This window comes from Corvus moneduloides, chromosome 21 (assembly GCF_009650955.1).
Source record: "Corvus moneduloides isolate bCorMon1 chromosome 21, bCorMon1.pri, whole genome shotgun sequence".
In the NCBI taxonomy this organism is placed as follows: domain Eukaryota; kingdom Metazoa; phylum Chordata; class Aves; order Passeriformes; family Corvidae; genus Corvus; species Corvus moneduloides.
The window spans coordinates 5,815,140-5,841,445 of record NC_045496.1 but is presented as its reverse complement, the minus strand read 5'-3'; the positions used below and the strand labels follow the sequence as shown (position 1 = coordinate 5,841,445).

Genomic DNA, 26,306 nt, shown 5'->3' with positions numbered 1-26,306 from the left:
CGTTATTAAGTGGGTATTTGGGACAAAGACAAAAGAAAAGGTCATGTCCTCATTTAACATTGCAGCCACCTCTTCTTTCTGTGAGTAATAACCCTGCTGCACTGCAGTGTCAGGCTCGTGTTGCACACCAAGTAGGGGAATTGAATACAAGTGTAATTAATGGATGTAACCACATGTTAATAAAACAGATGATGGCTTTCAGTGTGGAGACATACACTTGCACTGCGGGTATGTGCTGGTCAGAATCCACAGCTCCATCGGGCAGAGAACCACAGAATCCCAGAAGGGGTCAGGTTGGAAGGGATCACAGTGGGCCATCTGGTCTCACCTTCCTGCTCAAGCAGGGTCATCCCAGCACACATGGCACAGGATTGTGTCCAGACGGTTCTGGAATATCTCCAACGAGGAAGACCCCACACCCTCTCTGGACAACCTGTTCAGGGCTCGGTCACTGCACAGGAAAGAAGTTTTTCCTTAAGTTCGGGTGGAACAATCTGTGCATCAGTTCCTGCCCGTTCCTCTTGCTCTATTGCTCGCCACCACGGAGCAGAACCTGACCCATTCTCTGCCCCCTCTCTGCGGACACTGACAGACATCGATGAAGTCCCCTCTCGGCTGCCTTTTCTCGAAGCTGAACAGGCCCAGCTCCCTCACCCTTTCAACTGATTATTTTATTCCCACTTTAGACTTTGGTGCGTTCTCAGATTTGATAATTACAGAGCAGCGGGTCCGCCTCTTGTTGGGTGTCCCGTGTGGGGTCGGCCCTCAGCGGGGCGCGGTGCCGGCGTGCCCGAAGCCGGAGCCGGGGCCGTGCCGGGGCGGTGCCGCCGTGCCCGGGGCGGAGCGGCTGCTCTCCGCCCGCCCTCAGCCGAAGATGGCGGGTGCCGGCCGAGTCTGGCGGCTCGGAGCACTTCTGTTGCCGCCAGCCTGGCGGCTGTGGGCCCCGAGGCGAGCCTTCGGCGCCGCGGCGGGACGGGGAGGCAGCAACGGCAGCGGCCGCCTGGTGCTGGGCGCTGCATTCGCGCTGGGCGGCAGCGCCGGGCTGTGCCTGGCGGCGCGGCAGCGCCTGCGGGAGCACTCGGCCGCTGAGGTAACGACGGGAGCGGCTCCCCCTGATCCCCGCCGTGCCCTCCCCGAGGCCTGCGGGGGCCCCGCCGCGGCGGCAGCGAGCCCCCGGGAACAGCGGTTCCCTGCGGACCGAGCGGCTTCTTCTGCCCCGGTTTGAGTGAGAGAAGAGCTTAAAATTGTCTGGGAGGCCCGTGGCAGAGCATTCCTTGAGGAGCTCTAAGGAAAGGCTGTCAGTGAGGGCTTGCTGGGGCTGTGGAGCCTTTTCTGTTGTTGCTTTTTTGCAGCACCCGCGCAGGGTTGTGTAACCTAGCAAAATGTAAATGAGAAACAAAGCGGGGTGGCTGCATTTGTTCTGTAATGTGCGAGGAGTGGTTGGCACGGCCTGTCAGGCTGCAGAGGTGTAGCTTTGCAAGCAAAACATCCCTTAACTGATGTCCTGCTGGCCCTGGGCTCTCCCTGCCTTGTCCCAGTTGTGCCCAGGTTGGTTGATCCCAGGAGTGTGAACTTGGGCATACACGCACCTAAAAAATCAAATGCAAGCTCTGCTTTCCCCACCTTGTGGCCTCAACAGAGGCTGTTGTGGAGGAGGGATTAGCTTGTAAAGGCTTTATTTGTGTTTATTTAAATACTGTTGCAAATGGTTTTGGTTTTCTATCGAACTCTGTTTTACAGAGTAGAAACTATAAAGGGGTAAACTGTCTGGATTTAACTTTTTTTTTTCCTGGCTGTGAATAGGAGTTTCCAGCACATTAAATAGATGATTAGAGAAACAGGTTATTGGTCCCAATGGATGGTGAATATTTAAATATTTGATGCCATTTAAAGAAAGCGTCTGATAGCTAAGGTATGCTCATGATCATATGTTGAAACTGAATGTCAGTGACTATGACTTCATGACAAAAATAAGGGCGGAAGGAAGGTAATATTTGTTTTTAGCAGAAAATGGAATCTTCTGTTCTCTTTTTCCCCAGCTGCCTGCAGGGAGCCTACAGCTCACCCTCTACCAGTATAAAACGTGTCCTTTCTGCAGCAAAGTCCGAGCTTTTCTTGATTATCATGGACTGCCCTATGAAATTGTGGAAGTGAACCCGATCATGAGGAAAGAGATCAAATTCTCTTCCTACAGAAAGGTGCCCATCCTGCTAGCCAACGCTGGGAGCCCTCTGGTAAGTCTCCCTAACTTGGAGCCTCAGCATGCAGGGGAAAAGGTTTTGAAAAATTTCTTTTTCAATTTAACCAGCTTCTTTTAAAAGGTTGTTTTAATCCTGTTTTTCAGCAATTGAACGACTCCTCGGTGATAATCAGTGCAATAAAGACCTATCTTATTTCCAGGTAAGAAAACAGGGTGATGAGAGAAGAGTTGAATGTGGAGGGCCCAGGTTAAGTAGAGAAGACTCTGAGTTGGCCATAAGTCTCTTGCTGACCTCAGGCTCTGAAGCTCTGGGAGACCTGAGCCTGGCTGTGATAATGTGGGTGGTGCCTATATATGTTGTGATGTGTGTGATGTAAAGCAAAGCTTTTACCTTTCAGAAGTACTTTTTCATCTGTGAGATTCTGCTTCCACAAAACCTACTTAAACACGGACTAGCGTTAGTCCTGGAACTGAGCTTACAATTAGCCAGTTATAACATCTAGAATGAAATGGAATTGTTGTGCCTATGGCCTGTCCTTTAGGTCTACTTGAGCATGGTAGGAAGTTTTATGCCTGCAGAAATTCCTGTTCTGTCACAGACAAAGGCATGTGCACTAATAATAGCTATTTGCAAGTAGCTGTTCCAGTCTCTTCTTTTTTTTTTTTTTTCCCCAAATAGAATCTGGAACATTGTGCACTTACTTTTAGAATAATACATTTTATAGTGTGTATCTTTCAATCTGTCCTTTGCTCTTGCTCCTTTTTTTGTAGCAGCCCAATCAGTGCTAACTGTATTTCTTTTCACAGGAGGAATAGCTTAGAAGAAATCGTGTCATTTTATCCACCTGTTAAAACCATCACTGAGCAAGGCAAGGAGGTGCTTGAGTATGAGAATAAATACTGGCTTATGCTGGATGAGAAGGAGACAAAGAGAGTCTATCCTGTCAAAGAAGTGAGAGTGTAAGTGCTCTTCAGTTTCTGGGCTCTCCAAGTAGGGTCACAGCTCCCTCCATATATACTCAGGGTTGATGTGGATGTAAAATCCCACTAGGGCTGGCAAGTCCTGTCACACCCCTGTTCGTGTTTCAAGCCTCAGTAGCTGGTTTGCTGTGTTTGTTAGATAGTTCAAAACAAAGCTGTTAGACAGCCTAGTTAACCACCACCATGGTCGCACCAGCCTTCAGCTGCCTCCAGTTTCCTTCTTGGCCTTTCGTTTGTGCCACAGAGGAATGCTATTGACGGATAGTTTCCCTTCCTGCTTTATTTCTCATATTGGGAGGAGAAGCTAATGCTCTATCTTAGTCTTAAATTCAGTTTGAGATTGGAGGAGCCTTGCCAAAGATAACGATGCTGAGTGCATTTCAGAGAGGTCACCAGAGTTACCTGGGCAGGAGTGTTTGACCTTGGAAGGATCTCTGGCTAAGGCAACTGTGATCCTGCCTCCTGTAGCCCTTCTCTTTGTACCTCATTCACTGAAAACTTTCTTTTGACTGCTCACAGGGAAGAAATGAAGTGGAGAAAATGGGCAGATGATTGGCTTGTTCACCTCATCTCCCCCAATGTTTACCGCACCCCCAAAGAAGCCTTGGCATCTTTCGATTACATTGTCCGTGAGGGGAAGTTTGGCACCTTGGAAGGTCTCTTTGCCAAATACGTGGGGGCTGTTGCCATGTTCTTCGTTAGCAAGAGGCTGAAGAAAAGGTTGGTATCACTAAGCACCAAGTACACAAGAGGAGAAATAGTTCCTCCTTAACTGTGAACCCCAGTGTTCAAAGGGCAGAACCTCAGAGTTTTAAATGGAACCATTTAATCCTGTATGAGTAACAACTATACTTCTGTAACTGGAAGTACTGAACCCCTCTACTCATCCACTGTTTAATTACTGACTGCCTCTTTGCTCTGAAATACTGCCCTTACTCACAAGCCAAGACCAGCCCATAAGGTGAGAGGTGGTAGAAGGTTAAAGAAAGAAACAAACTTGTGTCTTCGAACTGATTCTTTTCTTTATCCAGACACCAGCTTCGAGATGATGTCCGAGAAGATTTGTATGAAGCAGCTAACGAGTGGGTAAAAGCTGTTGGCAAAAATCGACTGTTTATGGGCGGGAACCAGCCAAACCTTGCTGACCTGGTAAGGGCTTCATCCCTGCCGTTATTGTCAAGTGGATCACAAATTATCCTGGTGCTCATCTCTGTGAAATGGTTAATACAAGTACAGGCAGAGAAGTAGAGCTACATGAGATACATTGTCCTTTGTCCAGTAATACAGTTCCCACATGGTGGGGGTTTCCCCATAACTGCACATAGATCCTGATCCTTCCTTACTGTTTCCTCATGGAAAAACATGCATATTCTTAATTACCTTTCTGCCATTCACTCTTCCTTGCTAATCAGATGGCAAGATGGGAAGAGCTGTACTGGCTTGGCTATTGAGGCACTTGTTGTAAGCCATTCTCCAGTGCTTTTTCAGTGTTGTTCTGACCTCTCTGCTCTGCACAGGCAGTGTACGGGGTCCTCCGGGTCATGGAAGGGCTGGAAGCCTTTGATGACATGATGGTTCACACCAACATTCAGCCTTGGTACCAGCGCATGGAAGAAGTAATTCAAAAAACTGGAGTTGCAATCTGATGCCAGCTGCAGCTGCCTCCCTGAAGTACTTGCATGGTGAAAACTTCAGAAGAAATGGTTTTTATTTTTAGAGTTGACTGGTCACACCTAATGGACTGACATGTGGGCACAGAGACCACCCTGTTCAGAATATCAAGTCGAAGTGAGAGAAGGGTTCAGCTGGGTGTATGTAGAAGGATGGGGACAGGTAAAAGAAAGGGATCTTGGATGCTGCTGGAAAGGAGATGCTTTGAACTGAAGAATGCAGCAAATAGGCTTCTTTCAGACAAGAGCCATCTTCAGAGAAGGTTACTGTAAAAGCAAGATGCTCTTGGCTGGTGTTCTGACTGTGTCAGACGTGGTAGGCCTGACCAGCTTTTGCCTCAGTCTGTCTTTTGCTACTCATCCATATCACCTGAAGTGTTTTCCTGACTGAGACACTGGATACTGGTTTCTAAGTGACAATATTTCCTGCAATAGAATCTTGTAAACCTAGCACTAAGGGAACTGGAGGAATCTGCAGTGCTTGAGAAGGCATCTTTCCTCTGACAGCAGCAAGGCTACGCTCGGCAGGGCGCGTGCTTTCACTCTTCCATGTATACGGTTTTCTCAGGACTTGATTCTGTATGGTCTGCAAGGATAAAGGCTGGCTTTATTCTGTCCCCTTTGTGAGATCTGAGTTCTTACCTTACCCTTTATACCCGAAGAACATGGCCTACACTGAAATCACAAATGCAGAGCAGTTATTGGAAAGGCTTGTCTTGCATGAGATCTCTCTGGAATATCCCTAAAGATCAGTTCGTTCTTGTTTTAGGAAAAGAAGGATTAAGAGCCATCTGCATGGCCAGGGAATCTCTAGATGTTTCTGTCATGCACGAGTAACAAAGGATTTGCTGATGTGTGATGAGATTAGGAGCTGTACCTGCAGCTAAGTCTTCTGAGCTGTGTTGGGTAGAATCATAGAATGGTTTGGGTTGGAAGGGACCTGAAAAACCATCCCATTCCACCCCCTGCCATGGGCAGGGACATCTTCCACTATCCCAGGTTGCTCCAAGCCCCGTCCAACCTGGCCTTGGACACTGCCGGGGATGGGCAGCAGCAGCTTCTCTGGGCACCCTGTGCCAGGGCCTCCCCACCCTCACAGGGAAGAATTTCTTTGTAACATCCCATGTAACCCTGCCCTCTGTCAGTGGGAAGCCACTGCCCCTTGCCAAAGTCCCTCTCTAGCTGCAGAAACAGTATTTGTCATAGCAAGAGACAATGCAGGTTCAAATGTGAGTGATCCTCTGCATAGCCTAAGGCTTCAGTATCCTTAATTACCACCTTGATTGAGTTCTGTTTCCCTGGAAGAACAGGCAGGTTTCAGAGAATCCAGTTTGTTGTGATATTTCAGGTGCAGCTGAAGTTGGTCTCTAATACAGCTGCTTGCCTAGTGTGTGTTGAGGGGGGAGTACTTTTATTGGTTATAACAGTGGTGGTGATAGAGGTTTGGGGTTTTTTCTGAATGGAGGACTAGTTCCAAATTCAGTTATGATCTGACGTTGAAGGGAGAAAGAAAATGTTTACAGTACAAATGGCTGTGTGGCTGTTCTGACTTGTATTTCTTTAATCTGTTCTGTACTGAAACTTGTGTTCCACAGCATCAAAAGGCAATGTTCTTTTAAAGAATTATATTGAACATGCAGGAACAGGAGGTTGAAGAAACCCTTGATGATAATTTTGGCATCCACTTCAACCCAAGAGGGAGAAAGAGAGTTTCATGTTAAATGAGGATCTGAAGCACCAAGGGCTCAATGACTCCACTTCTCTTTGCTGTGCTGTGCTACATGAATCAGTCCTCTCAAGATGAATATCCGTAGCACTAACATGCCAATATTACATTAAATAAAGGTTGTTTCAGGATTTTGTATCACTTTTTATAGAGTCATAGAATATTACGGGATTGGAATGGACCTTAAAAATAATCTACTCCCCACCTCCCCTGCCATGGGCAGGGACACCTCCTGCTAGACCAGGTGCTCGAGGCCTTATCCAACCTGGCTTTGAGCACTGCCAGGGTTGGGGCATCGAGAGTCTCCCTGGGCAACTTGTTCCAGCGTCTCACCACCCTCACAGGGAAGATTTTCTCCCTAACATCTAACCTAAGTTTCCCCTCTTTCAATTTGCACCTCACCCTGTGGCTACAGTTCCTGATGAAGAGTCCCTCTCTGGCTTTCCTGTAGCCCCATTCAGATCCTGGAACGTGCTCTGAGGTCTTCACACGACCTTTTTCTTCTCCAGGCTCAACGGCCCCAACTTTCTCAGCCTGTCTTCATAGGGGAAGTGCCCCAGTACCCTTATCAACTTCGTGCTCTCCTCCAACATTTCCATGTCCTTGTGTTGGGGATGGCCAGAACTGCATACAGTTCTGGTTACAGTTTACAGTAAAAATGGCTGTGTACACAATTCTGGTGTCACCTTTAAGACGGTAAAACTCGTATCAAAGGCAACGCGAAGAAAACTGACTTAATAATCCAATTATTCCATCCTCTTTCCAGACCTCCCCATTTCTGTACGGATGAGCAGCCCCTCCTTAGAGCGCCGTGCTGGAGCCTGCGCGGCCGAGGGCTCCCGGGGCCGCTCAGCCGCCGCTCGTGCCGGCCGCATGGAGGCGCGGGCGGCTACCGGGGGCGGTTACCGCCGCTCAGGCCCGTTCGAATCGCCCAATGGTGGAGCCGCGGGCGGCGCGGCGGCGGCGGCGGCCGGGGCCCTGCGGCCGCGCCTCCTGTCCCTGGTGCGGGAATCCGCCCCCGAGCTCGGCCCACGGCCGCCCGTGCGCCTCCCGCCGCGCCGATGGGGAGCTGAGGTGGCTGCGGACCCCGCGCGGAGCCACCTGGTGAGAGCGCCGGGCCCGGGGAGGGCAGGGCGGGGTGCGGGGAGGGGCGCTTCGCTCTGCGGGGTGTCCCCTCACCGTGTGGGCGTCCCCTCGCCCTCTAGGGTGTTCCCTCGCCGCACGGGTGTCCGAGCCCTGGGAATTATTTCTTCCTGCCTGCCTTTCGGGGTCCTTCCTGCTGGGAGGCCAGCGGAAGCCGTCGGGCTCGGGGTAACGGCGCAGTGCGGGCGAGCGTTGGGAGCTGCCCGGCCCGCTGGGTGAAGGCCTGCAGTGCCCTCAGAGCTGCGGGCAGCACGCCGGCCCCCAGACCGCGTCTCTGCCAGCCTGAGGTGGCCGCTGATTCCATGGAAAACCTCCAGAGATTGCAGGAGGAATTAAAACTTACGAGTGAGCCTTGTTGCTAAGGGAGGCGCGGTGACAGCGTTTGATTTTCACTCGTGGTGATTCAAAAGCTCTGTCAGTGCTGGGCCTGGGGAGAGTTTAGCCCTTCCTTGGAAAAAAAGATTATTAAAACACCCAGCAGTGTTTGGAGTTGTTCGTAGCTGCAAGCTGGGGAATCCTGTTCCTTCAGAAAGCTGTGCCTTCCTCTTCCTGAATTAAAGGAAGTACTGCTGTGTTCCTTAAAAATTGCAGTTAGAATTTGAAATTTTTTAAGTGAATAGTGCCAAACATTTCTACTGTTCAAAACAATTTCCATTGTCAGTATGTTAGGAATTACAGTCTCTGTCCTTCCCTCATCCTATGCTTTACAGTGGAAGCCAGGGCACGCCAACTTGTGTTGTTTGGGTTTGTGCACTTGATGTGTTTGAATCTTTGTATTTCCTTAAATCAAAAGGAAGAGAATGTTCAGAAATTGGCACCTTTTCCTCGTAATCATTTTGTTATTTCTGTATCAGGTGTATTTCATCCGTCAACGAAGAAACTACCTCTTCACCCAACACAGTGTCCAGAAAACTCAAAAGCTTGAAAGTAACTGTAAGTAACTTTACCTAGGCTGACAATATCCTTTCTGTCAGAATCAGATTAGTGCTGCTGGTGGCCTTGTGTAAGATTTGCAATTGCATTATACCGTTACATCAACTGAGGCATCAAGCTCCAAGATGATGACTTGAACCTTGTGTCTCTAGGCTTTTCAGTGTTGTGTCAGGTTATGGTTATGTGTTTCTGTGGAGATTAAAGAAATGCTGTAATGCAATGGCTTTTAAGGATTTTTGTTTAAAAAAGACACTTAAAGTTAAGCACGTAGGAAGGAGCATACAGTTTTAGGGTTCTAGGATGGAGCGGTCTCATGATTTCCTGATGGTTTTTCTTAACTGTTAAATTAATTCTCCTCTTCTTCCTGCTTCAAATTTCTCTTTGTAATCAGATTTTGTGAGTTATAGGAACCCTTGATTTGCTCACTTGCTTTAAAACTTTGAACTTCAATGACTCTTACAGACACCTGCTATCAATCCATCTGTGTTTGATCTTCAATAACTAGGTTAGAAGCAGAAAATACTGGAAGCAGAGGAATTGTTTGTGTTAGTCCTGGCTTTACAGAAGAATAGTGTGCAGTTCAAAATGGCAGATGCTACTGATAGAAAGCTCAAATGTTAACCAAGGCTGGCCACTGTTCCTCTCTGACACAAAGGGAAATGTTGTTATTTCCAGTTTCCTTATTCACAGGTTTCCCTTCATTGTATTTCCCTTTCCCGTTTGTGGGAGAAGAGCCATGAAGAACCGTTCCTCGTCTCCCCCTTTGCACGTCCATGTGGATGAAAACACCCCTGTCCATGTCCATATTAAAAAGGGGCAGAAAACCACACCTGCAAAATGCCAGGTAGGAGTGTGTACCTGGTTGGTTGTAAGGTCTGCAAAAAGGAAGGTGAATGGCCCTAGAAGCGTCACAAAATCTTCCAGGTCTGTTTTACTATTGTGTTAGAACTGTGAGACTTCATTTCATATTCAGTGGTGAATTTGCAGTGACCCATTTGCTGTGTTGATTTGTTGAAAGATGATTTTGGTATGATACAGAATTGCTTTTCATGCTCATGTGAGGAATGTTGCTTCCAATGTGATATCATTTGGAGGATTTTTTTGCCTTTTATTTCCTGGATCTGTGTCCTGATAATGTTTTCTATTTGGCTTCATATCTGTTTTTGGAGGAAAGGTTTGAGGAGAGGTAGTACTTAGGCATTTCAAGGAGCATCTTGATTGTATTAAAATAAATGTGCTTTGAAAAAGAGTCTTGATTCAAACCATCTTCTGGACTTAAGGACATTCTCTGTCCACTGAGCTCTGCAGCAAAGATCTCTTCCCAGGCTTATCCACAGGAGGCACAAGGCAATACTGAAGCTGAGGTTCTAGCTATCCCATATTCTCTTTTGTTGCTGGATATTTATGGAAAGTTGTTCTAAGAAGTTGATGGAAGTTGGTACCTCATTCTTCCTTATCTGCAGACATCCTGTTCTAAGTCTTCTGTTAATTCTGTGTTTGTTGCTAATGGCAAATTTCATAATGGGATGGAATGACAGTGAAAATAATGAGTCCTATTAATTAAGTGTCAGTAGAGAATGTTTACAGCATCTGATTTTTCTCTAAGGTTAGAATTGTGCAAAAACCCTTTAACTCTCCTCCAGTTAGAGCAGCTCAAGTTCAATACAAATAAATACAGATCTTTTAGTTGACTACAGAGTAGGGAAAATACTTCAGGGGCTTCCCAAAATCAATCACGGTGTCAAATGGTATAGCTGGTCTTTTGTGAGGTGAATCTGGGATGGAGAAGGGATCTCCCAGGGATCTGTCGTGTCCTACATCCAGCCATCCTGTCAGCTTAGTGTGCAATAACCTTTCCTTCTGGCTGGTGTCAGCTTCCTCTGGTGGCTGCTACCTCATCTTACCTGATGCATCCTGTGAAACACTACTGATAGCTCCATATGAATGATCTTTTGGTTTTGCAGCACTAAAAATTGCAAATGGTTCTTTAAGAGTCTGTAATTTATTTTATTTTCTCTTTCTTTAGCAAAAGCAGAAACAGAAATCAAAAGGGGATGGTGTGCGAGCCGTGCGGGTGAAAACTAAGGCCCCTTGGATGCCCCCAGGCAAAACACGTACCCGTGATACCACCTTGAAATGGGAGGTACAGCTGGTTTTGCTCTTTAAAACAAACTTTGACGTTTAGCCAAGGTTGAAGAGAGCGGTAGTATAGTGAGAGAGTTGGGCAGATCTGAAAGAAGGCTACTGTTACCTACCATCTATTGGAAGTGTCTTCTATAAATCTTTCTCACTTTTTAATATAGGAAAACTGGGAATGCATAAACAGCCTGTGGCCATGCCTTTCTGTCTCTAGAAGCCAGACACGTGTTTGTTTATTGTAATTTTACTAGTGCCTTTCAAGATCTCATCTGGAGGCTCAGCGAGGGACTGCTGGTCTCAGTCTCTTCCGAAGCACGGAGCGTTTGTGCAGCATGGTGTCATATTTTCTTTCTCATGGGTTGATAGTTTTGCCTGTTGTATTCCTGGCACTTCCTAGATGAGGATTTGAGCTTTGATTAGTTTTTCTTCTTTTTCTGTTTTACTCTATCTTCATTCTTGACCTTTCCCAGATGGAAACAGAAGAGCTGTTTGTAAATGATTTTTCTTTGCTAGCCTTGCTGCAGTGATGGGCACAGTCTCTGGGTTTTGGCAACATTAGCTTTAGAATGCTATTTATAATGTTATACTAAAAAAATTATACCCTTTATTCTCTGGCAGGAATCAACTGAACGCCTTGAACTTACACCTAATCCTGAGTGTGAAAGGATGCAGTCAGTGCTGCGCCTCAGTGACCTCTCCACGGATGACGACGATGCCACTTGCTCCAAAATTAACAAATATGAAAAGAAGATAGATAGCCTGATGAATATGGTGGGAACACTGAAGAAAGAGGTGAGGAGACAGTGGAAAGACCTGCTGACTGGGGCTTTGTAGCTGATTCTTTGACAAGAGGAGGCTGGAGGCAGGTCTTGGTGCAATGGAAGGCTACTCAGGCTGTTGGCAGCTTGCTTGAATATCAAAAATCAATCTGAATTGTTTAGAATAGCTGAACTATCCTAGTAAGAAATTCACTAAGCCACACTATGAAACATTTCAAAACATTATTAATTTAATAAGGTATTGCTGTGCTTTAATTTCCAAATAATCTCTCTTGCCCAAGGCCAAAATCTGAAAACTGATGACTCCAGAAAGGTAAAAATACAACTGATGTTTTATTGTCAAAAAATCCCCTTATTCAATGAGGTTGTTTCTTCTGATTCTGTTTCAGAAATGTGCAACCCAGTGATGTGTTTTCCAGATAAATAGGCTCTTATGTACTTGGCACCACTTTAAAAATAGGTGGGAGATACTCCCAGGTCTCATAACATGCGGCATGGTGGGGCCAAACTGCATTTTTAACTTGGAGTTAACACTCAGAGTAGCAAATCTTGTATTATTATTTTACTCTAAACTTATATGGATGTCAAATCAATGAACAAGAATAGAATTTGATTCAAGTAGATACTTACAGCAAGCATTTTCCATTTTATTTATGCTACAAAATTTAATGGAGTTACTTGCATGGTTGTAAAACAGAAATCAATTTTAGAACCACAGAATCATTAAGAATCACAGAATCACAGAATGAACTAGGTTGCAAAAGACCTTTGAGATCATCTAGTCCGACCTATGACCTAACCTAACACCTCCTCATCAACTAAACCATGGCACTGAGTGCCACGTCCAGGCTTTTTTTAAACACGGGACGTTCAGGGACGGTGACTCCACCACCTCCCTGGGCAGACGATTCCAGTGCCCAATCACTCTTCCAGTGAAGAATTTCTTTCTGATGTCTGACCTAAACTTCCCCTGGCGCAGCTTAAGACTGTGTCCTCTTGTTCTGTCGGTTGTTGCCTGGGAGAAGAGACTGACCCCCACCTGGCTACAGCCACCTTTCAGGGAGTTGTAGAGAGTGATAAGGTCTCCTTTTTTCCAGGTTAAACAACCCCAGCTCCCTCAGCTGTTCTTCACAGGGCTTGTGTTCCAAGCCCCTCACCAGCCTTGTTGCCCTCCTCTGGACGAGTTTGAGCATCTCCACGTCCTTCTTGAGCTGAGGGGCCCAGAACTGGACACAGCACTTGAGGTGTGGCCTCACCAGTGCTGAGTACAGGGGAAGAATGACCTCCCTGGTCCTGCTGGCCACACTCTTTCTGATCCAAGCCAGGTGCCACTGGCCTTCTTGGCCACCTGGGCACACTGCTGGCTCATGTTGAGTCAGTTGTTGACCAGTACCCCCAGGTCCCTTTCTGCCTGGGCACTGTCCAGCCACTCTGCCCCCAGCCTGTAGTGCTGCGGGGGGTTTTTGTAGCCAAAGTGCAGGACCTGGCACTTGGACTTGTTAAAGGTTGGAAAAGACCTCCAAGATCCTCAAATCCAACCTTTGATCCATCACCACCTTGTAAAATAAACCAGAGCACTGAGTGCCATGTCCAATTGTTCTTGAACACCTCCAGGGATGGTGACTCCATCACCTCCTTGGGCAGCCCTTTCTGTGAAGAAATTCTTCCTGATGTCCAACCTGAACATCCCCTGACACAGCTTGAGGCCGTTTATTTCCTCATGTCCTGTCACTTGTCAACTGGGAGGAGATACTTTTTTTTTTCTATACTTTCAGTAAGTTAATTGACTCTAAATGGTTCACTGATTTGGCATGTGGATTCTGTGTATCAGTTCCAAAGCCCCTGGTTTAAGTTTTATTCCAATATCTTCAGGTCAAGATGCAGAAAATGGAGGAACAGGAGCAAATGGCAAAGCGTCTCCTGGAGGAGCAGAAGGAAGAACTGAATGAGGTCACACAAGAACTCGTAGAAACAGAGCACGAGAACACGCGGCTCCGGCGCAACATTGAGCGCATAAAGGAGGAGAAGGACCTGACTGTGTAAGAAAGCTTCACTTCTCACTGTCCCTGCACTAGTGGTATCCACAGGCACCTCCCTCCTTTATTGCTGATGTGATCTGAGGTCGTAGCTGCTGTTGAAGAACTGATGCACTTGGATTTTTTGTCACCTTTTAGAAGGGGAGCACCAAATTGCAATAGCTGCAGAGAAGGGCTCTAGCACGATTTTTGGAATGGAAAAAAAACCTACTTTTAGAGGAATCCTAGAGCAGTTGGCTTGTGTGGAGGGTCATCCTAGCTCTGGAATAAATATTTTGAAGGTTAAAGGATTCTGCTTGAATTGTGATGATATTGATAGAACAAGAAATTAATAAACATGGAGCTGAAAACTAGAGGAGAATTTTTGACCTTTATAAAAATCCTAGAGACAGGCGTGACAGCCCCTGAGAGGACTGAACCATGGGCTTTTTTCTTAGTGATCCTGAAGGTCTGCGAGTCTGACATTTGTGCATCTGCTTTGTGTCCAAAGAATTAGAGAAGTTTGTGTCTCCAGGGGGACAGTAGTGTTTTAAGAGAGTTAGTTTTATTTTTTCCTTAAGAAAGATCACTTGGAAGTTAATGCTTTGTATTCCTTTTTCAGAAAGCTCTGTGAATGCTTCTGAGATTACAAGTCCTGGCTAAAAACATTGAGCTGCTTATCTTGGTGTGCTTTTCTGTTTTTTGTTTGGCCATTCAGAGTCTTATTTCTGGTGTGGCATAAGTACCCAGGAAAAGCACACCATTGTGTTTTGGGTTTAGCAGTGTGTGCAGACTTTGGTGTAAGCCTGATTTGTTCCCTCTAAATTTCATAGCTGTGATCTTAGCAAGCTCCTGGTGTCTGCTTACTGCCTTCTCTCAAAACAGCTTCCACACTGAAAGAGGGCAAATCTTAAGCAGTTTTTGTTTAGAGCTTTTATCCTCTGATTTGGGTTTTTTATGAATTTTAACCCAATCAACTGTTTATCAACAGTGACTGGTACAGCTGCCAAAGCTTCTTGTTTGTTTGATGGCTGAATTCTCCTTGCAGGCTACAGAAGGAGTGCTTGCAGCAGGAGAAGGAGTGTTTGATGTCCAAGCTGAATGAAGCAGAAAGGGATGGAGCAGCAGCTGCCAGACAGATCCATGCCCTGAAAAATACCATTGGGAGACTCAACATTGTAGGTGTCCTTTTTTGTTCTTGTCTTTAGTACATTGTCCTGTTGAATAGTTGTCTTAAAAAAAATAATGTTATAGTTGCTAATGCAGCAAAATATAAGGAAAAGTGATTGTAATATAAGGATAAGGATGTTAAGATTTAACATCCTTAAGGTGTTTCCTAGTTTGGTGTGAAAGTGGGGTATTTACTTCCAGGTACCTTCTGCACACAAGTGAACAATTATTTCCTTTTGTTTATGTGTTGTGGGTTTTGTTTGTTTGAGTTATTGTGGTTTGTTTTTCTGGTTTCTTTGTTTATTTTTGTTTCTTTATTTGGTTTTTGTTTGTTTGTTTAATGTTTTTTCCTTCAGGAGAAACACATGAGCAGCACAGATATAAATGCTCTAACAAGACAAAAAGAGCTTCTGCTCCAGAAATTGAGCACCTTTGAAGAAACCAACCGGACACTCAGAGAACTTATTGCAGAGCAGCGGGCTCGGGAGGTGAGAGCTGCTGTGTGTGGAACCTGGCTGATTACAGGAGGCTGTGTTGTCTCGTGGGCTGGAAGGGAGATTTGAGTTTGAAATCTTTCAACTCTTTCTCCCAGCCCTGCAGTAGACCCTGTCAGCCCATAAAGGCTGGATAGTTTTTATTTGGGTTTTTTCTTTATCTCTGTCTAATTCATAGAGTAAGACTGACTTTTCTGCTGTGAGGATGGTAGAGCCTCTAAGTCTTTGACTATATTAAAGGGTTCAGGCACTGCTGTGTGCTAGCTGTCTCCTCTGGATACAGCTGTATCTGCTGATCATGCCAGTCTCAAACACTGCTGCTGCACTTGGATTGCCTGGAGTCTGAGGAGTTGATATGGCCTCAGCTAATGGGAGTCTGTGGATATTCAGAACTTGTAGGCATTGAGGGCAACAACAGAGAAACTGAAAACAATTCTGTGGTGCTTGTACAGAACAATTCTGTATTGCTTGTAAGAGCAATAGAGAAATGAAATTTCTATTCTTTCTGTAGTTTGTATTCCATTTCAGCAAAAGCAGGCTGATGGTAACAGTTACCTCAGCCACCAGTGGGGCTGGATAAAAGGTCTGAATTTTTCCACATGAATTTCCCTGAGTAGTGGGAGAGTTCAGAATGACCTTACATTGCCATCATGCTTTTTATTTTAATCTTTGACTGGGAATTGGAAAAGCTTTCTGAGATGGATAATGGTATGTAAAATATAGCAAATGCGATGTTTCTAGATATATTCTAAGAATTGCTGCTGCAACTGGGAGGAAATAGTTGATTTTCCCAGTTCCATTTAAAGAAGCTTTATAAAATTGACTTTTTAGTTAACAGTTTTTCTCATGTATTTATTTTGTAGAAGGATGCCCAGAAGGTACTGGATCGGCAAGGACTGCTGCTGAAAAGGCTGGCTGACTCAGATGCAGAGAACATGGTAAGCAAACCACAATCTCTTTATTTTAAAATTTTAAAAGATAAAGCAGAAAGATCTAAAATGACAAGCCCTTCTTTGTCTTATATTCTGCTGTCAAATATTACACTAGTGCCTTTTAGATCAATAAAAAAAATATTTTAGCTTTTGTGGTAATCAGAGCCACGACATTGCTCCTCTGGTTAACAACCTGCGTTTCAAAGTGGGTAGATTTTCATTGCCTTGGAAATGAAAGGGGCTTAGAATGGGGATAACTTGGTATATTGGGCTCTGTCACCAAATGAGTTACCCTGTGCCAGTTTTTGTTCATTTCCTTCTCCATAAACTGAGACAAGAGTTCTTGCATTGCCAGAAGTTATAAAACTTGCTGTGAGACATAGGTAAATGCCCTTTTTAGTCTGTGGAGTATATATGGTCCTGACTGGGTATCCTGTGCCCTGTTGCACAAATGTATGTGTATCACTTCTGCTTCCTGGTTGAGGAGAATGCAGCCTGTTTTGCTGGCGATGAGGATCCTGTTGTTGTGGATAACAATCAGTGCCAGGGGTCAGGTGGTCTTGAGAGGGAGGCAGTTACACCTCTTGCCTTCTACCTGCTGTCCTAAATGTGTTTGTTACTGAACATCTGTGTGGTGTTTGTTTTTCCAGCAACTTCAGATCAGGCTTCAGGGAAAAGAAAAGGAAGTGGAAAGCCTCACACTTCAGATAGTGGCAGAAAAGGTAATCTCCATTTTCTGTTTTTCCCTCTCTCCTCTACTTTCCAGTTCTGTAAAACCACAGATAGTCCAAAAGATGAGGTTGTTTGCAGACCACTACTTTGAGATCAGATGACTGGCTTGCTTATAAAACTAGACAGATACCAACTTCCACACAATTGTGGGTTCCATATTCTGCTAATAAGACACCTGTCTCAGGATGGATAGGTAGAATTCTCTTTGCTTGGGCACTGAATTGCCATTCTGTTTAAGCTCCTGTTGGTTCCCAATGGCAAATTCCAATCTGTTCCTTAGTTTAGGAAGTAAAGTGGGAATGCAGTGGAAGAGATCAGATATGAAGAATATTTTGCCCTAGAACATACCTTTCAAGCCAGTCATTCACATGTGTTATAAAATAAATGGCTGCTCATTTGATCCCTTTTTGTTGGACTAGAAGAGCTGTGAGGGTCCATCTGGAGGTGGCTGGAGATCATTCAGTGAAGAAATCTGAGACTACTGCATATTATTAAGTGTTCCTTCTATTAGCTTGTTGAGTGAAAACATGTTTGTCTTGTTCCTGCTTATCTAGGAAAAGGCAAGGAAAGCACTTGAACTCTCCCAAGCTATGGAGTCTATGAAAACCCATTTACAAGCCCAGCTGCAGAGCAAAGAAGCTGAGAACAACCGTCTGGCCACACAGCTGCGGGTATGTCTGCACTGCTCCCTGGGGATTGTCTCTTCCTTTGCTTCCATGGACTGAATTCACTCACAAGGGAGTAGCACAAGCTTCTTACTGAGTCTGGTTGACTGAAATATTGGCTGGTGATGTTTATGCCATTAACACACAGCATGATTTTCAAATAAAGTAAGAAAAGAGAAATCTTTTCACTTTTGAGGCATGAGGCAAAATCTTAGCTTTAAGGTCTATGTGTATTAGATTTTCCTTTTCCTAAGTTAGTTACTCCATAATTATTGAAAAGATGGATTTGGTTTAGTCAAGCATCCAGACAAATTGAAACTATTTAATTTGCTTTTTTGGAAAAATGCTGTGCCAGTTTGATCGCTCTTGTTTATGTGTTCTACAATATTAATGAGGGCGAGAAAGTTCCCCTGGTTTATCTTGATTAGAGTTTTATATTTAGCATATGTTGGGATGATGTTACAAGGAACATAAATGTATTAATGTTTTAGAGGAGCTTTAAACTGTTCTAATAAGAGCTGCATAAAGCAACATTGTTGTATGCAAACATTTCAGTCAATAAAAAGAATGTTCTCAGGTAGATCAAAAGACTGTTAGAACAGTACTTATTTTGGTCAGGAGAGAAATCAGTATTTTAGGAAGCAGCTTATGAAAGAAGAAAGGAAGACTCTTGGAAGAAAAGGAAGATGTCATGCTGCCGTCTCTTTCAGCATTTAGACAGGATTGTGTAGGTGAAACCTGACTGCAAATACCTGCAGGCTGAACACTGGGGATTTGTGCCTGGTTCTCATCACCATTTCTAGGAGATTAGTTGCTGCTTTGGGTTTGCTGGTGTAATATGGGCATTAATCCACATGGTGGGTTTTTTTCCCCCACAGAATCTGGAGATGAGTGAAGCTCAGTATAAGGCAGAGCTGGACCTTGCCCTGGAACAGATGAAAGAAGTGAAGGGCAAGGGAGATAGTGATAAAGAGGCCCTGAAGAAAGCTGTCCGTGCACAGAAAGAGCGGGCGGAGCGGAGTGAGGAGTATGTGCAGAAACTGACTGCCCAGCTAGCAGAAAAAGTATGTGCTAAAACAGGAGAGGCCTTATTTGAGGTCATGCTTTTAAATTGTTGACTTCCGGTAGTAGCCCTGGGGAGAGTCTCTTCTTTCAACTAATGAAATTTATTTCTGTCTTCGTGCCATGGCCCATTTATGCCAAGTTTAGAACAAATCCAGTTTGCTCAGCTGTCACTGTATTCACCACATGTCCTAAGTTAAGGGCATCTCTGCGTATTGTCTGCATATCTCACACCAGTGGTGATTTTGTCTTCTCCCTTACTTTTTTCCTCTTGTATTTCACTTGTCTAACAGGACAGGTGTGTTGCTGAGGCTCAGTGCGAGCTTGAGTCCTGGAGGAATCGCTGCAACAAAGCACTAAAGGAGAAGGATGATCTTGAACTGGAAGTCGTTACGCTGAACAGGTTAGAATAAAATCAGTGCAGAGAAAGAAGCATGAGGGAGGATGAGTTCAAAGTTCAAGGATAATTTAACTGAATAATAGCATTGAAATGAATATTTTAGTTGGATTGCTTGTAAATAACCAAGCAAAAGCAGCACTGCATAAGGGCTAGAGCAGAGTTTGAAGAGGTGGAGAGAGACATGTGACTTCTGCTGCTGACTTGGCACAGCAAAGGCAGACTCTTTAAGGTTTGCTGACCCTTAAAAGTGTGCCATTTTGTAATGCATTGAATTAAGGTTATTTTTGTTTTGAGGTCTTTTTGAATAACTTGAATGGAAGATATTAAAAGAGATAAGCAGTATAGTTGATGCCAGTTTTGTTGTGAAGGTAAATAAATCTTTTGGTATCATTGCAGTACAGTTGCTACTGCAGGAAAAAGGAGGTAGGTATGAGCTGAGAGAGGCATATCTTTATCCTATGCATCTTTGAGACAATTCATTTGAGCTCCAAGGGGACAACTCCAGTTAGTTTCCAGGAGGTATATAAAGATTGAAGTATAGAACAGTGTAACAGGGAGGTGTGCATACATGACAGTAGAAGGAAGATGAAAGGATGGGGAAAAGCCATGTTTCTGAAGGTAGTTTTCAAGGGTTAGGAGCCCTACTCTTTCTTGTCACTTAAGGATTAATTTTCTTTCTGCGTGGCAGCCGTGTCGCAGACTTGCTGGAACAGCAGGCAAAGCTGCAGGAACAGACGCGGGACGAAAAAGAAGCTTTGCTGGATAAACTGCACCAACAGACTGGAGAGAACAACTCTTTAAAGAAGGATAATGAAAGACTGAAGGTCAGTGACTAAGGGTTTGAAGCTCGAATGCTAGGAGGAAAAGAAGGGGGAATTACAACAACTTTCTTGGCCACTGAGGACAGAGTCAAATTGCACCCATTGCTCCTATACAGTTTCAAACCAGTTCATACAACCTGACTGTGACAGGGCCAGTGTGCTGGGAGGAGATAGAGGAAGTGTACTTACTGGGTGAACTGTGTTTCTTCCACGTTTTGGCTAGGAGTATCTCCAATCTAGCTACTGTTTCATCTAGCTGGGGTCTTAAATCTTGTCCTCACATCTTCACGCTGCTGACCAGAGAGCAAACAGCTGTAGCTCATACAGAGAGAACGGTAATCTCCAGAACAAACAAAAATGACTGGCATATTTCTCTGTTGTCCTTTACCATGAGTCATCTTGTGGGCGACCTACTTAATTTTTTCCATCCCAAACCTCTGTGCTCTGCTGATGCAAATTTGGCAATCCACTGAAGTCTAGAAAGTTTGGGCAACTTGCATAGATAAAACTGTATTTTCTTAGTCTAGACAACATTAGACAGCTCACATGGCAGGTACTTGCGCAGAGGAGGGCAACAAGGCTGGTGAAGGGCTTGGAACACAAGCCCTATGAAGAACAGCTGAGGGAGCTGGGGTTGTTTAACCTGGAAAAAAGGAGACCTTATCACTCTCTACAACTCCCTGAAAGGTGGCTGTAGCCAGGTGGGGGTCAGTCTCTTCTCCCAGGCAACAACCGACAGAACAAGAGGACACAGTCTTAAGCTGCGCCAGGGGAAGTTTAGGTTAGACATCAGAAAGAAATTCTTCACTGGAAGAGTGATTGGGCACTGGAATAGTCTGCCCAGGGAGGTGGTGGAGTCACCGTCCCTGAACGTCCCGTGTTTTAAAAAAAGCCTGGACGTGGCACTCAGTGCCATGGTTTAGTTGATGAGGAGGTGTTAGGTTAGGTCATAGGTCGGACTAGATGATCTCAAAAGTCTTTTGCAACCTAGTTCATTCTGTGATTCTTTATGATGTTTCCAAGCACTCAATGGAAAATGTTTTCTTTTTTTCAGGCTGCTCTGAACTCAATGGAGGGCAAGCTGAACCAAGCGCAGACGGAATTGCAACAGCTCCAGAACTCTGTCAGGAGCTACGAAGGGCTGATTGAAAACTACACAGCACAGGTGGGTCTCAGAACCTTCAGCCCTTGCACAAAGGTGTTTTCTCCTTCCACTGTGGCTTATTCTGTAATGCCTTAGCTGTTGCCAACTGGAGCAGTTTCAGTTACTCCAAGGCATTGCACGCATGTGTTGAAAACTATATATAATAGATAAAGTCTGGGGTCCTTCTTTGAATGTCCAGGCACAGAAGGCCCGAAAGGAAGCAGATGAGCTGGCTGCAAGACTGGAGAAGTGTGAAAGAGAGAACAAGACAATAAGGGATGAAATGAACAAGGAGCTTGAAACGGTAACTATCCCTCTAAAGACACATTGTAGACATTCATGAATCTTAGTGTTCTGAATCTAGTGAAAAACAGCTGTGAATAGGAAATAAAAGGCTTATCTTAAGTCTGCCTTTTCCATCAGTTTTTTCTTAGGACTTGTTCAATAAGTTTTGCAGAATGAACATTTAGCAGCTTCTTTTTGACTATATGGCATTCCTCATGGAATTATTTAGTGTCTCCTTTGCTGCAGAAATAGTGGTTTGGAACAGTGGATTAGGTAGGTTGAACCGTTATCTGATGTGGAACAGCTGACCTCAAAAGCAGAGCTTGTACTTCTAGTAAAATTGAAGCCCACAGTCCAAAATTCTCATTCTTACACCATCCATAGAGAATGCCAGATCCTAAGTGAAGGCTTTTCTGAGTAGGAAGATGTTAGACTTCGAACTCAGCGCTGGCCAAATATCCACACAATGTCACCATGGTTGTGGACTAACAGAGCTTCATTGAAGTTGAGAAATTTTTTAGTCTTGATCTTATGAACATTTGTAAGTTCCTCACGTTCTCTTCTTTGATTACAGACACGTCAGAACTTCCAGACCCAGCTTGCTGAACTGGAAAAGCTGCCCGAGATCCTAAAGTACACCGAGACACAGCTGGCAGAATGCCATCAACAGCTCATGTGTTACGAGAAGAAGAACACGGACCTGTGTGCCATGATTGCAGATCTCCGTCAGCTGGTAAGGGACTGGCAGAAAGTACCCCTACCACTGAGCACCACCTCAAGTCCGAAACCAAGATGAATTTCTAATCACAGCAAGGTTCAAACTTCGTCTCTGTTCTCGTCTCTTTTTGAAAAGATTAAACGTGCACTGCAAAATAAAGGTGTGTGCCATGTCTTTGTGCAAGAAGTTGGTGGCTTTGGCTGGTAGCATTCCTTATATTGTGAAAGGTTTCTCATCCCTTGGTGCAGAATCTTTCTGGGACTTGAATAGCAGCAGTGGCAGCACTTGATAATGCCAGCCCTCGCTTCTGTTACCTCCATCCTCATGTCCACCTTTCCTCCTGTAGTTTTCCTGCTGATGGTGCTGTCCCAACCATTTTCTCACTCTGATTTTCAGGTTTTTTTCCCAGTTCCTGTTTTTTTGTTCCAGAAAGACTGTGTAGGTATTGCAGGATAATTTCAGAACAGGGATGAACATCTACAGCTGTGCCTCAAGATAGCACATGAATCTCTGTCTGACCACTTTAGTCTTGGCCACTTTGTGCTTGGTCTGGAATTATAAACCTCTCTGGGTGTTTCAGGCTCTGATGCTGTTGTGGGCTGCTGGCCATGTTTGTGGTTGCTGTTCTTGTGTGTGTGCTTAGCTGTGCTTGCAGATGCTGCTCTACATGCAGGAATTTACAGGCCTGGCTTTTCTTTTGCAGTACGGAAGAGTTTTCCTACACCTTTCCAGACTGTAACTGGAAGCATCAGCAAAATGGATGTTTAGTTTTCTTCTATCCACTGTTCCCTTTCTGAAGCTCTCCAGAAATTATGAATGGAGCATGTTTCCTTCTGAGAGCTGCATATGTTTTAGGTGGTTGGTCGTGTGTGTAATGACTGCTCTGTGAAGTAATTAATTCCTGTAATTTTAGATTACCTCCAGGGGGACAAATGGAGATGACAAGAGAGAGATATCAGTCTGCCCAGGAGGAGAAAAAGCAACTCACCTTGAAGGTGGAGGAGCTAGAAAGGTTAGAAATACTAGGCTCTCTTGTCTTTTTAACCTTCCATTTCCATTGTTTTTACAGGGGATTGAAACAGCTTCAGTCTTGTTCCAGTTCCCCACATGCCTTCAGGATTCTGTGCATTTGCTTATCCCACAAGGATCTCTAATCAGTAGCTGTCCACTGAGAGTTACATGCTTTTGCAGCAGCACCCGTTGTGAATGTTGTTAGACAGGATGATGGCTTAGACAACAGAGGAACTAGCTCCTTGTCCAATCTAGCCTGGCAATTTTGAGGTTACTAGATATTACAGTACTTTTACCCATGTTTATAAGTTTCTTTTAGTGACAATGTCTCGGAAAATACAGGTATATGGGTACTCTGTAGGCCCTTCAATCTTTGAAATTTTGGTTTGAGTACTGGAGAACTGTTTCTTGGGGCTCTCACCTTTCAAGGGGGAATAGAATCTATTATCAGAGGCGTCAGGACCTGACAAAAGGCAGAATGAAACACCCTCCATTTAAAATGAATAGGTTTCCTTCCCTTATTGTCTTAAACTAGAAAACTAGAGTCCACGAGTGCCCAGAACATAGAATTCCTTCAGGTCATAGCAAAACGTGAGGAGTCGATCCACCAGTGTCAGCTGCGGCTGGAGGAGAAGAGCCGTGAGTGCAGCTCCCTGGCACGTCAGCTGGAGGTGGCCATTGAGGATGCCAAAAAGACAAGGAGTGAGTCATTTCTCATGTTGTGAATTCACCTAAAGCTACCCAGGCTGTGAAAGGGGAACAGTGAGAATGCTGAAAATATCTTCTCAGCTTATGACCAAACCTATTAAAATCATTGTATTCAGTGAAATACAAGTAATGTGCTGGTGCTGTTTGTCAGCACTGTTGAAGAACTGAACTCAGTTTGCAACAGAGAAAAGCACAAGACTGAGCTGCTGCTTATGTGTGAGGATGTGTCAGTTAAACTTCAAAGGGCTTTTGTGGGCAATGGGTAGGGAAAAACATTCTTACATAGACATCCCTTTAACAAAGTTGTTGTTCTATGTAGGTGGAACAAGCTCGAGAACGAGCAGTCTCCAGAGAGAGGGCAGCCCAGTCCAAGATGTTGGATTTGGAGACCCAGCTGAGCAGGAATAAAACAGAGCTGAACCAGTTGCGTCGGAGCAAAGAGGATGTGAGTGACTTGTGGGGGATACTCTTGCTGTACTGGTGGTGCCCTGGCAACAATTGGAATCAATAAATCATCCTGTGGATGTGCTGCTGAAGTCATGCAGAGCTGTGCCTGAATGTGATGTGCTGTTGTGTGTGTCCATGTATGTGTGACCCAGGACATGTCTGCTGTGTCACCAGTTCAGGAGTGTGTATTAAGTGATAGGCAAATGGGAGTACAATGATGTGAATGAATTGGTATAAAGTTATGTATGTGTAAGAAAGAATCACTTTCCTTGTGTTCAAAGGAGATTTGCACCAGGTATCATGGACAGATTTTAACTTCATTTTGCCTATATCAAAGAGAGTGCAATTTCTCTTCTAGAGGAAAGCATTTCTTCTAGAAGAAAGACTGGGAATCTTTCGTCGTGTCCTATTTACCTTGCTTCCTTGCTTTAGTTTTACTTGGAATTGTGTGGGCTGATGGATCAGGTCAAGTTGTTTTTCAGAAAAGAGTGTGTTTAATTCCCCATAACTACAGCTAATGTATTTTAAAAGCCCAACTGATTAGCCATGTTGTCTCCTGCTTTTATCAGCGGGTTGCTGAATGGAGTTGGGAATGAGCAGAACGAATTATAAATATCACAGCACCATCTATGGTAATGTCATCTCCTGCTGTGCTAATTCTGGCTCTTCTCAGCACTTTGGGGGAAGAGTTTAACATGAACAGGATGAATGTTGCTGCCTTTCAGCCTGTTTTGTGCTCCCCTGTGCAGGCAGAGCGCCGATATGAAAGCCGCCTCCAGGACCTGCGGGATCGGCTGGAGCAGTCGGAGAGCACCAACCGCAGCATGCAGAACTACGTCCAGTTCCTCAAGTCTTCCTACGACAACGTTTTTAGGGAAAGTGCTTTGCTGGGCTCCCCGAGTCGCTCTCGCTCTCCCCTCTGAGAGCAATGCTCTCCTTGCACCTTTTTTAAGCACACAGAAGGAGCGTTGTTTCAAAGCCATATTGATATAGAAAATAGGATGGCATTTCAGGGTCACTGTTAGGAGATTTTTTTCTTGCAGAATGAGAAAATAAAATGACGTTGACATCTGATCAAAATGTGGGGTATCAGCAATACTGGTTTGGTGTTGGAGGTTGGTGTTAGGTCATAAACTGAGCCCCAAAACCAGGTGTTTTTGCGTATAATGGAAAAGATCCTTTTCCTCCTGTAAGGTCACGATGGTTTCAGCTCTTAAAACCTGTGAGAGGTTTGTTGAGTGTGTTAGTTTTTGTAAGAGCTCTCTTCGTGCTTCACTTCTCATTCGGTTTCTCTGTTGGGGAGATCATGTGGGGGTTTTTTGCTTGTGGGATTTTTAAAATAATTTTTTTATACTGTTGGTGTGAAACTAAAAATAACTGAGGTGCCTGGGCTCTACACTCACAAGAGATTATCTCCTGCACAACCACAGTGTTTGTAACAATTTTATACCAGAAATTATGAGTTTGGTTTGTGTTTTTATACTTGATTCTTACATACTCCCTGATCCTTACCTTTATTGGTGAGTGTAACGCTAATACTGCTTTACTCCTCTTACCCTGATTTTCTGATCCTGAATATACCCAGGACTGAGCCAAAACAATCTAAATTTGAAGGAAATCATCGTCACTTCATATGGGGTCTTGGTGCAAAGGCCATGTGAGTTCAGGGTGTGCACGAAATCCTGACTTGGTCTTAAGCCAACTAAGGAGCAGCTGCAGATACTCAACTTCTTCATTAAAATCACCTGCACCTTCTGGAAAATCACATCTTTTGTGTGTCAAGTCTCTAAAGTCCATGTGCTCTCTAGTGTCCTATTGTTTCGACTAAATGGTTCTTAGGGTGGCAAAAATAAACCTTGTTTTTATTTTTCTCTCTGTTGTATCCTATGTATGTGCAATGTGATGTGGTCATTGGCAGTATTTGTCATAAAAGTTTTCTAAACTAATCAGTTTTCAAAAGATCTGTAATTGCGTGTGTTTAACACTTTAAAAATCCCAGAACTCCTGGGGGAAAAAAACAATAAACTACATTTTAATTGGTTATGGTAGGGATTTCGTCTTCAGATGCTGTGTGTGTCTGAGTTTGGAAAAGCAAACACATCCCAGGGCTGTTGGTGCGGGCAGCTGAATT

General features: G+C 44.5%; 2 protein-coding genes across 6 annotated transcripts; both read left to right on the top strand.

The window, feature by feature from the left end:
* Positions 1-840: 840 nt before the first annotated feature.
* PTGES2 (prostaglandin E synthase 2) lies at positions 841-5,468 on the top strand. The gene is made up of 7 exons (XM_032130968.1): positions 841-1,090; positions 2,040-2,234; positions 2,345-2,400; positions 3,008-3,160; positions 3,701-3,901; positions 4,213-4,330; positions 4,699-5,468. The coding sequence occupies exons 1-7, from the start codon at positions 875-877 to the stop codon at positions 4,825-4,827; spliced, it is 1,068 nt and encodes a 355-aa protein (XP_031986859.1). The 5' UTR covers positions 841-874; the 3' UTR covers positions 4,828-5,468.
* A 2,028-nt stretch (positions 5,469-7,496) lies between these two features.
* Positions 7,497-26,223, top strand: ODF2 (outer dense fiber of sperm tails 2). Of its 5 annotated transcripts, XM_032130962.1 has the most exons (21): positions 7,497-7,681; positions 8,575-8,653; positions 10,680-10,796; positions 11,411-11,584; positions 13,444-13,610; positions 14,635-14,764; positions 15,113-15,244; positions 16,114-16,188; positions 16,833-16,904; positions 17,469-17,585; positions 18,458-18,643; positions 18,935-19,044; positions 19,730-19,865; positions 20,917-21,027; positions 21,206-21,310; positions 21,866-22,024; positions 22,102-22,105; positions 22,934-23,021; positions 23,556-23,716; positions 24,046-24,173; positions 24,925-26,223. In XM_032130962.1, the coding sequence occupies exons 1-21, from the start codon at positions 7,512-7,514 to the stop codon at positions 25,096-25,098; spliced, it is 2,595 nt and encodes an 864-aa protein (XP_031986853.1). In that variant the 5' UTR covers positions 7,497-7,511; the 3' UTR covers positions 25,099-26,223. The 5 variants fall into 5 exon arrangements, 3 of the variants coding, with proteins under 3 accessions (XP_031986853.1, XP_031986851.1, XP_031986852.1); XR_004244087.1 differs by lacking the exons at positions 24,046-24,173; positions 24,925-26,223 and adding an exon at positions 9,344-9,497 and having other exon boundaries at positions 7,594-7,681; positions 21,866-22,169; positions 22,923-23,021; positions 23,556-23,602; XM_032130960.1 differs by lacking the exons at positions 22,102-22,105; positions 24,046-24,173; positions 24,925-26,223 and having other exon boundaries at positions 22,923-23,021; positions 23,556-23,705.
* Positions 26,224-26,306: the final 83 nt, after the last annotated feature.